Consider the following 17,238-nt stretch of genomic DNA (forward strand, 5'->3'; position numbering starts at 1 on the left):
ATCTTGTTCAAAGTCTGACTTGAAGCAGAAATCACATGTAACGGAGAACTTAAAAGCTCTTAATGAAAGACCGAATGTAATCCGCTTTGACTCGGTCTCAGTGTAAATGCAGAAACGCAGCGATGAATCTTTAAAGTCGTGATTTATAGCGGTTTATGTAACGAGTTGATGCAGATAGAAGAGGGAAAAGCTTTAATCGGGATCCAAATGAGATTTCAGCTTCACATGATTAGAATCAGCCTCAGATTCATATCACTTTCAGAGTTTTGGGTTACGTGCCGGAACAGCCCAAATAAATCATTTTTACATGAAAAGCTAAACAGAGCAGAGGAAACAGTCGCTTGATACCAAGAACCAATCAAATTAAAGCTCACTCTGTCCACCATCATAATGAAATTACTGGATAAAAAGGCCCAGAATACATTTGATTCATTTTGTACCTGTCAGTTAAGAGATGATACATGAAACCGCTTCCTATGGCGTATGGTTCACATCACATCTGACACGCCATAAATTCCACAAATCACATTTGGTGGAGAAATAACCTCCTGATTACCGCCCACTTCATCCACTAAATATGATTGACAGCTCGCATATTTCTGCTTAATGATTAAATGTAACGGACACGATGGAGTCAGAAAAATTAACTTGTTAAATCTTAAGATTATTCTTCTGACTCCACTGACAGATATTTGTTCTTGTTTTAAGCACAAACTCACTTCATTTTTTTAAAGTCTTAATATCTTCCGCCATTTTGCTTCTTCTCCAGTAAATATGTGTCTTGATTTACGAATGTTTTGATGCTTATGCTGGAAAACGAGACAGAAACACTGAGGAATATTGTAATGTTTGATCACGACATGATTCTGCAACATCGTAGTGTGAGAAAAAGCTTATAAACACATATAAAGACAGATTTATATAACATCCATTAGGCTACAATGTGCATCTTGTTTTCCACTGGGAAAGAGTTTTCCACCAATTACAGGAGCAGAATCTCGCCGAAATTCACTAGAAAGATAAAAGAATTCCTGAAAACAGCCTCAGATCTGATTCTGGCCCTTTTGTCCGAGTCTCCTGATAAGCCACAGAACAGAATGGGTTTTGTCCGCTGGGATTGTGTGCGTGTGTGTGTGTGTGTTCGCAGGAAAGGGAACGACGTCGCCATCAAGAAACACTAAACATGAAGGTGCAGAATTACAGCAGAAGCGCCGGATTGTTTGAGCTGGAAGCGGATCGATTACAGTGTGTGTAATAGATGAGACAAAACACACACACACACACACACACACACACACACACACACACACACACACGAAGAATGAACTGACAGCTGAGACAAGAAAATAACAATCAGAATAATGTTTCTGAAAGAGTTTATTCTGCTCACCAAAGCTGCACTTATTTCATAAAACATACTGTAAAAATATGAAATATTATTATAATGTAAATCATCTGTTCTCTATGTGAATATATAGTAAAATGTAATTTATTCCTGTGATCAAAGCTGAATTTTCAGCATCATTACTCCAGTCTTCAGTGTCACATGATCCTTCAGAAATCACTCTAATATGATGATTTGATGATCAAGAAACATTTATGATTATTATCAATGTTCATATTTCTGTGAAAACTGTGATACATTAAGATTCAAAAGTTTGGGATAAGTAAAGATTTAAAATGAACATAAATCAATACTTTTATTCATCAAGGACGCATTAAATTGATCAAAAGTGGCATTTATAATATTACAAAAGATTCTGTTTCGAATAAACGCTGTTCTAAAAAATAAAATCTATCACGGTTTCAACAAAAATATGAACACTGATAATAATCATAAATGTGTCTTGAGCATCAAATCATCATATTAGAATGATTTGTGAAGGATCATGTGACACTGAAGACTGGAGTAATGATGCTGAAAATTCAGCTTTGATCACAGGAATAAATTACACTTTACTATATATATTCACATAGAGAACAGATGATTCAAATCATAATAATATTTCACAATTTTCACTGTATGTTTGATCAGATTTAGAGAACAGAAGACAGAGAAGACAAACCTCCAGACGTTCAGAGTAAATCCTGTTATTGCAGTGCGTACAGTGTGACAGGACAGACTAAATAAGAGTATTTTCATTGTTTATTTATTCTGTTCAGATTTACAGGCCGTTGAAAAAGAATCCAAATAATATTAACACACAAATCTTTATCTCAATCCTCCCAACCAAAGACAATAAACATGAGAAACAATGCCTGTCGTTCACTGGGCCGCAGCGACCCGCTGTTTGCTCAGACGCTCCTTCGTCTCTCTCTCTCTCTGAATGAGCTGGTGTCTCTCGGCCTCCCAGTCACACAGCGTCTGCCGGTACTGGGCCAGATCCGACTCCTCACAGGCCGCCAGTGTGTCCCGGGTCAGATCCGACACCAGTGACTCCAGGCTCCTCGGGTCCGTCTGATCCTGAGCCACGAGACGATCCTTCAGCTCCTGACGAAACACCGGTCACAGATTACAGCTCTTCCTCTCGCTTTACACCACAAATATCCAAATATTCGTAACCAATGAAATTAATGTACTATATTTTAGTTCGATAATGTTTTTTTATTTAATATTTTGTATTTTTCAGGGGGATTTTATGGTACATTTACACTGTATTTAAAATTCATTTATTCACTTTTTGAGCATAGACCTGAACATTTAATTTCCAATTTAAACTGTGGTAAATCTTGAACGCTTTAGAGCGACAGACTGAAGTTTGATCTCTTCTTAAAGACGACACTTGGCAGATTATTGCTGAAGAGAAAGTTTAAAAAAGTTACAGAATTTTACATTTATTGTTATGAAAAATGTGGAAAAATACTATTTTCAAATTTTATATGAAATATATATTTCCAAAAACATGTTTTACTCTAAAACTGTGAGAAAATCAAAACCATAAATTTAAACAATGTGTTCCAAATGTGAGTTTGATATCTGAAAAACTGATCTTTCAGTGAGATGTAGTTCGGCTGCAGTACCAAACGCTTCCACTAGAGGAAACTCCTCTCATTCATTTCTAATGCGCTCGTTTCAGACCGCGAGGAGCTCAAGTGTGATTCATTTTTTTAGGAACATTTAACCTGTTCGGATCATGTCCATGATTTTTTTGTGTGTCCACATAACAAGTGCCAAAACCTTTACCAAGTTTTGTACAATTCCGACGAATTTTTATTTTTTTTAATTGTAATGTAAAAAGTCAGAAGAGCACCAGATGCATTTACTGGAGAAGCAAAATGACTGAAGATATTAAGTCTTGTTTTAATAAAAAATTAAATGAGTTTTCTGCTTAAAACTAGAAAAAGAAAAATGCTAGTGGAGTCAGAAAAATTATCTTGTTTTCCATTTGAATTAAGTTGATTTTTCTGATTTGGCAGATATTTGTTCCAGGGTTATTATTATAACTAAAACTAAAACCATTTTTGTTACTTATATACTTATATATATAAACTAGCTGAATTGTATTTCCCATTTTGTTTAGTTAAGTTTTCTGTATTAAAAAATATTTGTAACTAAATTAATAAAAACTAACCCTAAAAAAAAAGTTGTTCTTCCGTGTTTCTGTCTCGTTTTCCAGCACAAATATCTAAACATTATTAAATCAAGATACATTTACTGGAGAAGAAGCAAAATGACTGAAGATATTAAGTCTGAACAATGAATCAAAATGAAGTGAGTTTGTGATAAAAATAAGAACAAATATTTGTCAATGGAGTCAGAAAAATAATCTTAATTCAAACGGAAAAAAATATAAATTTTCTGACTCCATTGTCATATATTTGTTTTTTGTCTTGTTTTAAGCACAAATTTGGCTCATATTGTCTGATATAGTGAAAATATGTCTTAATTTTATTCAGAGACTCAAACTGAGCAAAAATATATTGCAGATGCTGATATTTATATGAAATTCAGATGCTTGAAATTTAAATCAATGAGATCTTTATAACAGTATAGCAGAATATTGACATAAAATGCATATATTAATATCTGCCAATAATGTCTTAGCAAAATTATATTTAAATGCTTAGTTTTATAATCAAAGCTCTGTAGTTTTAAAACATATAATGCAATATAATGATGATTGAGAGATGAACAAATAAGCCTTCCTCAAAAGCCTGATGATCATATTTAATACTCATGATTTTTAAGTAAAGCGAAGCTGCTTCAGTCAAGCTGAAATATTACTAAAAATGTCATTATTATTATTAATAATAAAGTGTTTACTTTATTAAATCAGTGCAGATTTGACAGTAAGTTTGTACAATTATACTTTAAGACTTTTACTTTATAAAGGAGTGTAAATGATCAACCAGAGTTTATCAGATCATGTTCATCATCTCGAGACCTCTGAATGCTTGTTTGTTATTTGTTAATAATGTATTCATTCATTAACAGTTTCCTCTGAGATCCAACAAGCACTAACACACTCTCTGAGAAAGTTTGGAAGGTGTTCATGAGAATGTACAGTATAAATGTTGATGATATTTGATGTGAGGGAAGCTGACCTTAAAGAGCTGCATGTACTCCGGCAGTCTGAGTCTCTGGAGATGATCTTCCTCATCGCTGTCGTTCCCTGAGATCTGTCCATCGGGAATCTCTGACAGATCCTGCAGGATCTTCTCCACACAGTCCAGCTGAAGGAACATCACACTACATTACATCTGTTCATTATGCAGACGAGTTTAATCAAAGTGACTCATTCAAGGTTTATATTCATTCAAGAGGACATTTTATGCCTCTTCTCAAAGTCTTGATGTTGTTTGCATGCATTTTGACTTGTATGTCATTCTTTTCGGTGTGTGTCATTTTTGACTGTAATTTTTATGATTTGTTTATGTCAATTATGACATTTAAGTCAAATTTCGACTTATAATTATGACTTCTTATTTCATTTGAACTTTTTGCATTTCAACTTATTTTGTCAACATTTTTGTCAATCTTGAAAGAATGACCTTTTAAGTCATAATTGCAACTTGTATGCGTCATATTTTTTACTGTAATTTTTATGATTTTTAAAAATCTCATTTAAGTCAGAATTTAATTTTTTTTATAAACTTTTAGTTTTTATATCATAATTCCGATTTAGTATGTCAAAATTGTAACTTTTTAAATATACTTTGTCATAATTTCGACTTTAAGTCATAATTTAGTTTTCAACTTATCTCATAAATGTAATAAATTCGAACTTATGTAAAAATTGACATTAAAGATTTACTTTTTATTTAAGAATGACTTTTAAAGTCATAATTTTCGACTTGTATGTCATAATTTTGATGTGTATGAGATATGTTTTGACTTTTTTGTCATTTTTATGATTTTTATATCATAATTATATTTAATATCATGACTACATATTTCATCATTTTGACTTTTTGTAATTTAAACTTAGTATGTCATCATTTTGAAAGTCAAAATTTCAAGTCGCAATTTCACCTTTCAAGTTGCAACTTGTATGGTGTCATATTTTTTTCATTTTTATGAGTTTTTTATGTCATACATTTAAGTCGGAATTTTAACTATGAATGTTGATTATTCTCCTCATATTCTCCATTGTTGCGGCTCCTCTCTTCCCAGTCTGTCAGTAACGCTCTGTTTACTTCCTGTCTCTATGAAGCCCCTCCTTCTGAAAAGCACACTGTGCTCTGATTGGTCGGCTGGATCAGTGTGTTGTGATTGGTCGACGCTTCGAGTGTGTTTGTGAAATGTCACGCCCCTAATTACCATAACCGCCAGTTTAACACACTACTAACTAACTCAACCAGGCCCCGCCCCTTTATTCTGCGTATGAATTATTACAATGACGTGTTCGTTCCCGGAAGAAACTGAAGACTAATGGAGGCGTTTCAGGAGTTCAGGAACACTGACACTGATATAGAGAAGAACTGGAGCTTGATCAAACAGCAACATGAAGATGAAGAAAAGGAGTTCATCTAAAGTTTCTCTTCTCATCCTAATCGACTCCAGAAGAGAGTTTATGTTCAGTGATCTCAAACGTTTACTTCAAAAAGCATAATTTAAGTGGATTCTCTTTAAACTTCTCCCTCAGGCGAGATAGATACGTAACACGGCAAGCCCTCATTACAGTCATTCAGATCTGGTTTGAGATACTCACGACTTCCTGAGATAACTTGACATGTGTGAAGTCACAGCACACAGTGTTGATGAGGGCGAGAGCTCGCTCGAGATAACCCGAGGTCCACATCAGGGGCATCTGGTGAAACACCGAGTGGATTCCTCTGGACAGCTCCACTTTACCTGCGCAACATCACAGATTACAATATTATTCTATATTTCAATTTCAAAGCATTAGCTCCTCGCATGTCGCTCAAAAAAGACAGAAATATTTCTTTATTTCAATGAAATGTGCTATATTTGAGTTCAATAGTGTTTTTTATTTAATATTTTGTATTTATGGGGGATATTATGGTACTAATTAATTTATGGGGGTTTTTTTCGAGTATTGACCTAAAAAAATGTAAACTCTCATAAATCTTGAGTGCTTTGAATCACAGATTGAAGTTTGGTCTGTTTTTAAAGACGACGCTTGGCAGATTATTGCTGAAAAAACTGGAAAAAGCTTAAAAAGTAAAAAAAAAAAAAAAAATCACTTAATTCACAAAATATCAGGACAAAACTCCAGATTTACTAATATTTTAAACCAGGATCTGTTACTCTAAAACAAAAAAGTCATTATTTCTGTACTAATTACAAATTACTTTCAATCAACCTCATCCAGCTGAGCAATGCATGAAACGGCTCGTTAAAATCTTTCAAATAAATAATATAAAATTGCATAAATTATTTTTAATCTGACTGGTTACATTAAAAACATAAATGTTAACATTAGACGCTACATTCTGATGTTAAATCCACTATTGTTTTATAGAGAATTGGTCATTATACAGTATTTAATGCAATTGCATCAGAAGTGACTGTAATTAAATGATAGAAAAAATAAAAGTAATCCCCTAATTCACTAAAAGTAATTAAATGACTTGCTGAGTAATGCATCACACACACACACACACACACACACACACACACACACACACACACACACACACACACACACACACACACACACACACACACCAACATGCATATGCATTTGTAGGAGTTTCCCTTTCAGACACAACATGTATGTAATGAATCACATGACTGACTATGATTGGCTGGTGTTTGCTCCATTATTTAACTCAAAAAAGCATGTGCACTGAACATGATCCGCTCTTGGTAAGTTGTGTTGATCCTGATGGGAATGAGCTGTTGCTTCTGTGTGTGTTTTAACTCAACAATCAGCCGTAGAGCTTCACACACTCCCATCCGGCCTTCACAACTTCAGTCATTCTTCTCCAGTAAACATATCTTGATTTAAGAGTGTAGTTGTGTAAGACACACACCGATGAGAGCGAGTCCCAGAAGTCGAGCGCTGAAGCCGACGGAGTTTTCCTGCTTCAGTCCGACCAACATCAGAGACGCTCCCATGATCCTCTCCTCCTGCCACTGGACGATCACACAGCCGGCATTTCACAATTACAGCACACACAAAACATATATTCTTCCTCTTGTTTTCCAGCACAAATATCTAAACATTCTTAAAGGGGTGGTTGACTATGATTTGACTTTTCTAACTGTAGTTAGTGTGTAATGTTGCTGTTTGATCATAAACAACATCTGCAAAGTTACGACACTCAAAGTTCAGAGCAAAGGGAGAGATTTACTTTTACAGAAATCGCTTTTTAAGGACTACAACTATGGCTGGTAGAGACTACACGAGCTTCTTCAGGGGTTAGTGACATCACAAACCCTAAAATTTACATAAACCCCGCCCCCGGAACACGATTTATAGATTATCAAGACAGAATATGCTAATCAATGACTAGAAGATAACTACACATACGCTACATAAACTCATCAACTAACATTCAGAAATGTCCTGTTGCTTCTACATGTTGACACTTCTTCTTGAGTCTCTCCATCATTGTCTGACTCCGGTTTGAACATAAAAGGCTAAAAGTTTTTGAAATTTCCAGTGCATGTGTGTGTGAGGTAAAAGGACACAAGCTGTTGAAGCTCCGCCCCCTGTGCCGGGAGCAGCAGCTCATTTGCATTTAAAGGAACACACACAAAACGGCGTGTTTTTGCTCACCCTCAAAAAGTGACCATTTTAACATGCTATATAAAAATATCTGTGGGGTATTTTGAGCTGAAACTTCACACACACACTCTGGAGACATCAGAGACTTATTTTACATCTTGTGAAAAGGGAATTATACCACCCCTTTAAATCAAGATTTAAGACTATTTATCAAAATTAAGCAAATTTGTGCTTAAAACAAGAACAAATGAGTGTTATTTTAGTACAATTGAGATTTAGTTTTTATTAATATTTTGAATTAGATTTCATATTAATATTTTCTGTTTTAATTTCAGTAAAATTTGTAGTAATTTGATGTGTTTTTGTCATTTTCTCCTATATTTTTGTTTTTATTAAATAGTTTTTATTCATTTATCTCATTTTTAATGTTTTTTTAGTACATCAAGTTAAACTAAACGAAGATGGGAAATACAATTCACCTTTTTTTAATATTAAAGCTTCAAGTAACAAAAATGTTTTTCATTTCAGTTGTAATAATAACCCTGGAACAAATATCTGCCAAATCAGAAAAATCTACTTAATTCAAAGGGGAAATACATTTTTTTCCCCTTGTTTTAAGCACAAACTCATTTCATTTTAAATATCTTAATATCTTCAGTCATTTTTCTTCACCAGTAAAAGAATGTTTAGATATTTGTGCAGGAATGCCACACAGAAACACTGAGGGAGAAGCTCATTTCTGTGCTGTTCTACTCACGCTGAGTTCAGGTTTGGTTGCCAGATATTTGCTGAGCGCGTGAAGCGACAGGATCTGTGTGGAGAGTCGCTCGAACGCCTCCTGAAGCATCACTTCCTCCACCACTGAACACGCTCCTGGATTCAACACACAAAGTGGGATTCATGAGCCCAACAAATGAACTGACACGGGATTCATGTGGCAAACAACAGCATTACAAACCCTTGAAGTCTGTGTCCTTTATAAAGGAGTCGATCAGGAGATTAAAGGTGAAGTCGTCAGGAAACATGCCGAACTGAACCTGTAAGACAACACCACATCTGATCAGCGAAACATACATGTTTAACACTCATAGGGCCCTATCTTAATGATCTAAGCTCATGGTATAAAGCGGAAGTGCACTTTGAGCGTGTCCGAATCCACTTTTGCTAGTTTAACGACGGGACAAATGGTCGGCGCTCCCGGCGCTGGTCTAAAAGTGTCGTCTCTATTCTCTTAATGAGTAATGGGTGTGTTTTGTCTCTATTCTCTTAAAGAGTAATGGGTGTGTTTTGTCTCTATTCTCTTAATGAGTAATGGGTGTGTTTTGTCTCTATTCTCTTAATGAGTAATGGGTGTGTTTTGGGCGTAACGTGCAATAAACCAATCAGAGTCTCATCTCACATTCCCTTGAAAAGCCAGTTGCGCTCGTGCCGCGGCGGATTCGCTGTTTACATGGAGGAATTAGCAAGCGGAAAAACTGAACACTTCTCTAGCGAGGAAAAGGGTCTGCTCGTGCGCGAGGTTAAAGATGTGTGTGTGTGTATGTGTGTGATAGAGCCCTCAGTGTGTGTGTGTGTATGTGTGTGTGTGATAGAGCCCATAGACTTTAACTCATTGGTGAAGTGAAAGCATGCATGGTAGTGGTGTCAACGATAATCGATTCGGCGATACATCGCAATGCGGGGCATGCACGATTCAGCATCGATTATGTCACTGTTTTAGGGGTGTATTAAACCGTTCGGTACAAGGCACGCGTTTTCACACCGAACGGTTATTTCAAATGTAAGCGCGTCGCGAGCGCGCTCATAATGTAGACGCTGGCGCGACCACAACATCAAATGGCAAACGCAATGTAAGCGGAACGAAACTGAGCTACTCGTGACGGACTGTTTATCAGTTTGGACCAAAGCAGCGCGAGCCGATCTTATACAGCGCTAAGAGATCCAGTGAAGAAAGCATTTGAATTCGCCACTAAAGTAATAATATCGCTGCGAGATCTAATGAGAAACATTCACATTTCTCCGTTATTAACAGATCAAACAGTGCTGACGTGGAAACCAGGAAGAAACATTGTGACATGAATGAACTATCCAGTGTCCACAGATCAGCAACATTCACCATGGATTTACTGTAGTAACACTAACTGCAACTTTGGAAGTTTGGCAGGAATAGTAGGCTATAATGCTTTCAAGTAACGTTATGTCGGATTTATTTCGACATTATGAATAACATTGCTGCCCTCAAATGTTAATCTGAACTAAAATAAACATTCGTTTATAAGCACAAAATATTAGCCTACATTTATTTTTTTCCGAGCTGTTTTGTTTTATATGCTCGGATGCTCCTAAGAAGAGTCAATTATAGCTCCATCATTGCTCAAAGAAAAAAATATCATACTTTATGATGTTAGTTTTAAATAAAAAAAGAATAAAAATAAAAAAATCAAGGACATTTCTCTGGCATTTCTTTCTTTTTGCTGTATCGAAAACGTACCGAACCGTGACACAAGTGTATCGGATTGAACCGAATCGTGAATTTTGTGACCCGTTACACCCCTACACTGTTTATTTTCTGGCCTCGAGTTGGACAATAAAGTTCAAGCAGAGAGAAGAGAAACATTTCTCATTCAAAGCACTGACAGCAGTGATTTATGTTTTCTTTTTCATGTTTGAAAATGCCATATCCAATACCCTGTACCATTCAATTTTATTTTATTTAATGACATTTATATCAAAGATACAGGAGAGTGATAATACACACATAGCAGCCAATAAAATCTGTTGTTCAATATCTGACTGCTTGTATTGCCTCATGACTGATGAAAATCTTGCCTTGTTGTGTGCAGTAGAATTTTGATGCATCGCAATGCATCGTAGAATCGAATCGTTACCTGGTGAATCGTAATCGAATCGAATTGTGAGGGTAGTGCCAATGCACACCCCTAATGCATGGACACACACCTTGTTCTTCAGTGTGTAAAGGGCTTTATCTCGGGCTCCGTGTTTCAGACACTGCCGGAACCAGCTGTGAACGCTCCAGTCCCGCAGATACCAGCAGTTCGGACTGTGACGAAACCTGACGAGAACACACACACACACTTATTGATCAGTCTTATGATCATGGCTATTCGATCCAATCGCAATAATTGTGCAGTTTATATTCACATTTTTCCAGAGAATATTACAAAAAAGAAAAACCACTGTTATAAACAAACAAAGATCTTGCTTCATATGAAATGAAGGTTTGTGGGTTTAATCAGATTATATTATATTATATCATATATTACATTATATTACATTTCATTTCATTTCATTACATTACATTACATTACATTATATTATTTATATTACATTAAATTACATTATATTGTATTACACTAAATTATATTATACTACATTATATTATTAACCCTCTAGTGCTCCTCACATCATGGCATCTCAAAAATATTTTATTATTTCGATGAAATGTGCTATATTTGAGTTCAATGATGTTTTTATTTAATATGTTGTATTTAAAGGGGATTTTATGGTACTGATTAATTTATGGTGCCACTTTTCGAGTATTGACCTAAAAATGAAATTTCCAACTTAAACTCTCATAAATCTTGAGTGATTTGGATCACAGACTGAAGTTTGATCTCTCTTTAAAGACAACACTTGGCAGATTATTGCTGAACTAGAAAAAGTTTTTTAAAAAATGAAAAATTTGATTGTTATGAAAAATGATATCATATAATAATATTAATATTATGTTAAAATAATATTTTCATATATTAAATATATATTTTCCAAAACATGTTTTACTCTAAAACTGTGAGAAAATGAAAGCCATTAAGATTAAGAAAAATTTTACGTTGATATCTCAAAAAAAAAGAGTTTTCAGTGAGATTGTATTCATCCGCAGTACCGAACGCTTCCACTAGGAAACTCGTCTCCCATTCATTACAAATGCCTAATTTTTTATCTTTTCGAATCTTGTCCATGAATTTTTTTGTAAGTTTCCAGCAAATGGCAAAACCTTTACCAAGCCTCATACCATTCTGATAAAGTAAAAAATTATTAGCGTTACCTTTTATGGTAATAAATGACCGAAAAGCACCAGAGGGTTAAAGATCATCATCTTGGCCTATTTTATTATAATTTATATTATTATATTACACATGATTCCAAATAAAATAATTAATAAAGTATTAGGCTTACACTGCAAGAGACATGAACGAAACAAAATTTAATTGTTAATAATAATTTAAAAACTGAAATAGTATTTTCTTCCAATAATCTTATATTTTATTTTCAACTTTGAAAACTCTTTTTTCCCAGTGCAGTGTTGAGCAGACAGGAACATATTTAAAGATCTGAAGAGTAATACTTACTTATATAGGTAATATTCCGCTTTATCAACTTCTTCTCTTGATGATAAAGTGTCTATGAACTAAACAAGACGTGCACATGTTAAAACATTTACTTTTATGTTAAATAAGTCATGAATTCACACGAGAAAAATGCAGTTTGATTATTCTATTGTATTATTCTAAAATATATTAAACCATAAGTAAATTCATCATCCAAACATTCACATGGCAGAAGAATTTAAAGATCTGCATATTTGTGACTCTATGATTATTCTTCTTGTTTATGTGATGTATTTTCCTCCTTTTTTAACGTTTATTCGTTTATTTTTTGTCATTGATAACCCTTTATTGGTTACACTTTATTTTAAGGTGTCATTGTTACAGTGTAATTCTATATTAAAGTACTGAGTAATATTAATGAACTACATGTACTTACTATAGGGTTAGGGTAGGATTAGGCTTTGGTTGAGGGTTAGTGGCATGTAATTATGCATAATTTACTGTTATTACTATAGTAACTACATGGAAAATATTTAACAAGGACACTGTAAAATAAAGTGTTTTGTGTGTTGTTTGGTCTCTGTTATTAATACTAATAAAAACATGATTGAGAAACCACACGCAGCTTCACATGCACACACACACACACACATACAGAAGCGGCATGTGCAAATATAGTGTCAGATGTATGTAATATAATAATATTCTGTGTCTCTCACCCTGCTGATGACCAAAGAGCTGACGGGAAACTTCCTCTCATACGTTCTGTCCATCAGAGAGGCCAGCTGTCCTGCACAACACAGTAATACACACATCATCATGTTTAAAGCGTGTGTACAGCGGTTCTCCTTCATGATTGGCTGAGAGTCTCACCGAGGTCCTGCGGGTCCTTCTGTCTCTGCTCCCATAATGCCGTGTCGGTGTACGCCGAGGACAGCAAACACCTCCTGACTGAAACCAACACACGCTTTAATGTGTTAATCAGAATATTATTCCCAGCTGATCTTCATTGTGATTGGTGGCCTAACGATATTTGGCATTTTTTAAATACCAGTACGTTTTCCTGTTTGGCCGATGTGTCGGAAGTGGGACTTTTATTTTGACGGTGTGTCTGACATTTATTATGACAGCGCTGAGAACTTAGAGATAGTTCACCCAAAAATTACAATTATCCCATTATTTACTCGCCCTCAAGCCATCCTAGTGTTTATGAACCCAACACATGACCTCTGACCCGACGCATGACGAGTGACCCCTGACCCGACACGTGACCTCTGACCCGAAGAGAGTAGATGCCTCTTGCGGTTCAAACAACAAACTCAAGCTCCTCCCACATTTCCCGTAAAAAATTCTCGTTTTAGACTTCTAATGCGTTTTGTTTTTCTCTATCCTCTGTGCTTCTGTGTTCGTTAATACGTCATGCGTCGGGTCAGAGGTCACTCGTCATGCGTCGGGTCAGAGGTCACTCGTCATGCGTCGGGTCAGAGGTCACTCGTCATGCGTCGGGTCAGAGGTCACTCGTCATGCGTCGGGTCAGAGGTCACTCGTCATGCGTCGGGTCAGAGGTCACTCGTCATGCGTCGGGTCAGAGGTCACTCGTCATGCGACGGGTCAGAGGTCACTCGTCATGCGTCGGGTCAGAGGTCACTCGTCATGCGTCGGGTCAGAGGTCACTCGTCATGCGTCGGGTCAGAGGTCACTCGTCATGCGTCGGGTCAGAGGTCATGCGTCGGGTCAGAGGTCACTCGTCATGCGTCGGGTCAGAGGTCACTCGTCATGCGTCGGGTCAGAGGTCACTCGTCATGCGTCGGGTCAGACGTCACTCGTCATGCGTCGGGTCAGAGGTCACTCGTCATGCGTCGGGTCAGAGGTCACTCGTCATGCGTCGGGTCAGAGGTCACTCGTCATGCGTCGGGTCAGAGGTCACTCGTCATGCTTCGAGTCAGAGGTCACTCGTCATGCGTCGGGTCAGAGGTCACTCGTCATGCGTAGGGTCAGACGTCACTCGTCATGCGTCGGGTCAGAGGTCACTCGTCATGCTTCGAGTTAGAGGTCACTCGTCATGCGTCGGGTCAGAGGTCACTCGTCATGCGTCGGGTCAGAGGTCACTCGTCATGCGACGGGTCAGAGGTCACTCGTCATGCGTCGGGTCAGAGGTCACTCGTCATGCGTCGGGTCAGAGGTCACTCGTCATGCGTCGGGTCAGAGGTCACTCGTCATGCGTCGAGTCAGAGGTCACTCGTCATGCGTCGGGTCAGAGGTCACTCGTCATGCGTCGGGTCAGAGGTCACTCTTCCGCCGGAACTAGACTCATGTACGGCCGTTACCGGAAGCCAGTGATTATAGTTTATAAAGTTATAAATATGGATATTTTTCTTACAAGAACACACAGCTTCCCCTTCAGAAGACCTTTACTGAGGGTGAGAGTAAATTATGGGAGAATTTAAATGTTTGGGTGATCTAATAACCCTTTAAATCTTTCATGAAAACAATATTTCATTACAGCCACCGTTTAAATGTTTAAAATAGAGTAAAAACATAATTATCTCATATTTAACTTCCTTACGTATCATTTAAATGTTTGTACAGAACTGTTTTTATTTGAGTGTTGATTATTAAACATATCTAAAAAATAAAAAGCAATGAAATTTGGACTCCGTTATTCATTGTAACCTGTAATATTACAGTGACACGGTTCTCTGTACAGTTTACAGCATTAGTTGAGAGAGAGACACACATCTACAGTACCTGATATATATATATATATATATATATTCAGTCTCCAAATGAATCTAAATTGAATTCGAATCAAATTAAGAGCTTGTGAATCAGAATCATATAATGTGATCAATAATGTAAATGAAGTCAAACACTACAAACATATAGAAAATATGATTATTATAACGCCATTGTGCTACAGAATTGTCAGGTTACATATTATATATATAATGATAATCACTCAGAAACTCGAGTTGTATACAAACATTTAACTTACACGTGATCTTGTGTCATTAGCGTTCACCTCTCATTCACATCTCTAGGCGTCTATCTTAAAGATTAAAGGTCATACTTCTATACATATCTCTGTCTGACGTAAGCATGACAGTTTAATGATCATCCATTAATAGTGACACTCACCGATTAATCTGTAATTAACACATTTGGAAAAGGATTGTACGGGAAAGAGACAGCGCTGCAGGATGGAGGCCGCCATCTTTAGACTGAACCATTCGGCACGAGCGAGGGGGAGCACAAAGAGTCACTGCGCATGCGCACGCGTCTGCTTGGGTGCATACCATTATGAGAGATATTATTATTTGTAGATTTAAAAAAAAGAAATAACCCAGAGAGTCTGCAAAAGTACAATCTGAGCTCACGCGTCCGGAAAATAGATTTTAATAGCGAGACTCAAGCTATTTTTAACATGAGGAAAGTGAAATATTCCTACAAGCCTCTTGTTTCAGTGTGATTATAGATGATCCCGATAGATGGCGGTCTGATATCATAAAGAAAGTTGCTGATTTCACAGAAATCTATTTAATTACACATTAGAAACTATTCTTCTGATGTTACTTTATAATCTTTAAATCAATTTTGATAAAAGCTCATATCATGATCATCTCATTTGTTAACATTATTGGATGCATTACATAATACAAATGAACCACAGCACGCAAATACTCTTACAGCCTTTATTAATCTTTGCTAATGTTAGGTACTAAAAATATTCATGCTCATGTTAGTTTACTGTGAATTTTTTAAGACTTTTGATCTTAAAAACGTGTTATTAAAGGGACAGTGCACCCAAAAATGAAAACTCATGTCATCATGTACTCACGCTGACATTGTTCCAATGTATGAGTTTCTTTCTTCTGCTGAACACAAATGTTGATATTTCACAAAAAGATATGTCGAAGAATGTCGGTAATCAAACAGTTGGACCCCATCGACTTCTATAGTATTTATTTTCCTACTATTTGCCCCAAAACTATCTGATTACAAACATTCTTCAAAATATCTTCCTTATAAAGGATATATTAAAGCTGATCAATAATGTATTATTTCCTTCAGCTGATGTTCAACATGATGGTTATGAATTGCTTGAAATATGATTGGAATATACAGTGAAGTGCAACATGTGTCATATCGGCTACATAAGATTATAATGAGAATATTATAGTTGTGTGTTTGGGACGTGGCTTTTAATTGTGAGATTTTTGTTTTTGTACTCAGACTCTCAGAAAATAAATACAATTTTGGATTTAGATTTATTGGCCAATATATCGATTATCGGCTTTCAAATATAAAGAATGATCGGTATCGGCCAAAATGTTCATATCGGTGCATCCAAAAATAAACCTTGTTATCAAGTATTACATAAAGACCAGATAAAGTGAAATAAAGTTATTTTCCCATTCCAAGCACAGAGAGGAAAAGGAAAAGTAGAAGGATTGAGATCTTGTGGGATCCTTCAGTGACGCTCTGCACAAACGCCTGGTCTAAACATCCTCCGGCTCTTACAAACCACACAGCCCTGAGATACACACAGTTTACACTAACTGAGCGGCCGGAAAGATCTGTGTATTACAGTCGAGGAGGAACTATAGAACATCTTTACAGTCGACGACTGAAGAAACACACACTCTTAAAGCAAAGATCTCAGTGTGTCGACAGAGATGGAACTGGCCAGTGTGTGTGTGTGTGTGTGTGTGTGTGTGTGTGTGTGTGTGTGTCAGGCCTTTTTTGAGCAC

General features: G+C 36.4%; 1 protein-coding gene across 1 annotated transcript; it reads right to left on the minus strand.

The window, feature by feature from the left end:
• Positions 1-2,128: 2,128 nt before the first annotated feature.
• Positions 2,129-15,772, minus strand: mrps27 (mitochondrial ribosomal protein S27). The gene is made up of 11 exons (XM_082188913.1): positions 15,626-15,772; positions 13,361-13,438; positions 13,207-13,277; positions 12,509-12,567; positions 11,097-11,211; positions 9,097-9,175; positions 8,896-9,011; positions 7,441-7,543; positions 6,153-6,295; positions 4,546-4,674; positions 2,129-2,491 (listed from the first exon to the last, which is right to left on the minus strand). The coding sequence occupies exons 1-11, from the start codon at positions 15,699-15,701 to the stop codon at positions 2,267-2,269; spliced, it is 1,194 nt and encodes a 397-aa protein (XP_082045039.1). The 5' UTR covers positions 15,702-15,772; the 3' UTR covers positions 2,129-2,266.
• Between the last annotated feature and the right edge of the window lie 1,466 nt (positions 15,773-17,238).

The sequence above is a fragment of the Leuciscus leuciscus genome (genome assembly GCF_965113295.1).
Source record: "Leuciscus leuciscus genome assembly, chromosome: 13".
NCBI lineage: Eukaryota > Metazoa > Chordata > Actinopteri > Cypriniformes > Leuciscidae > Leuciscus > Leuciscus leuciscus.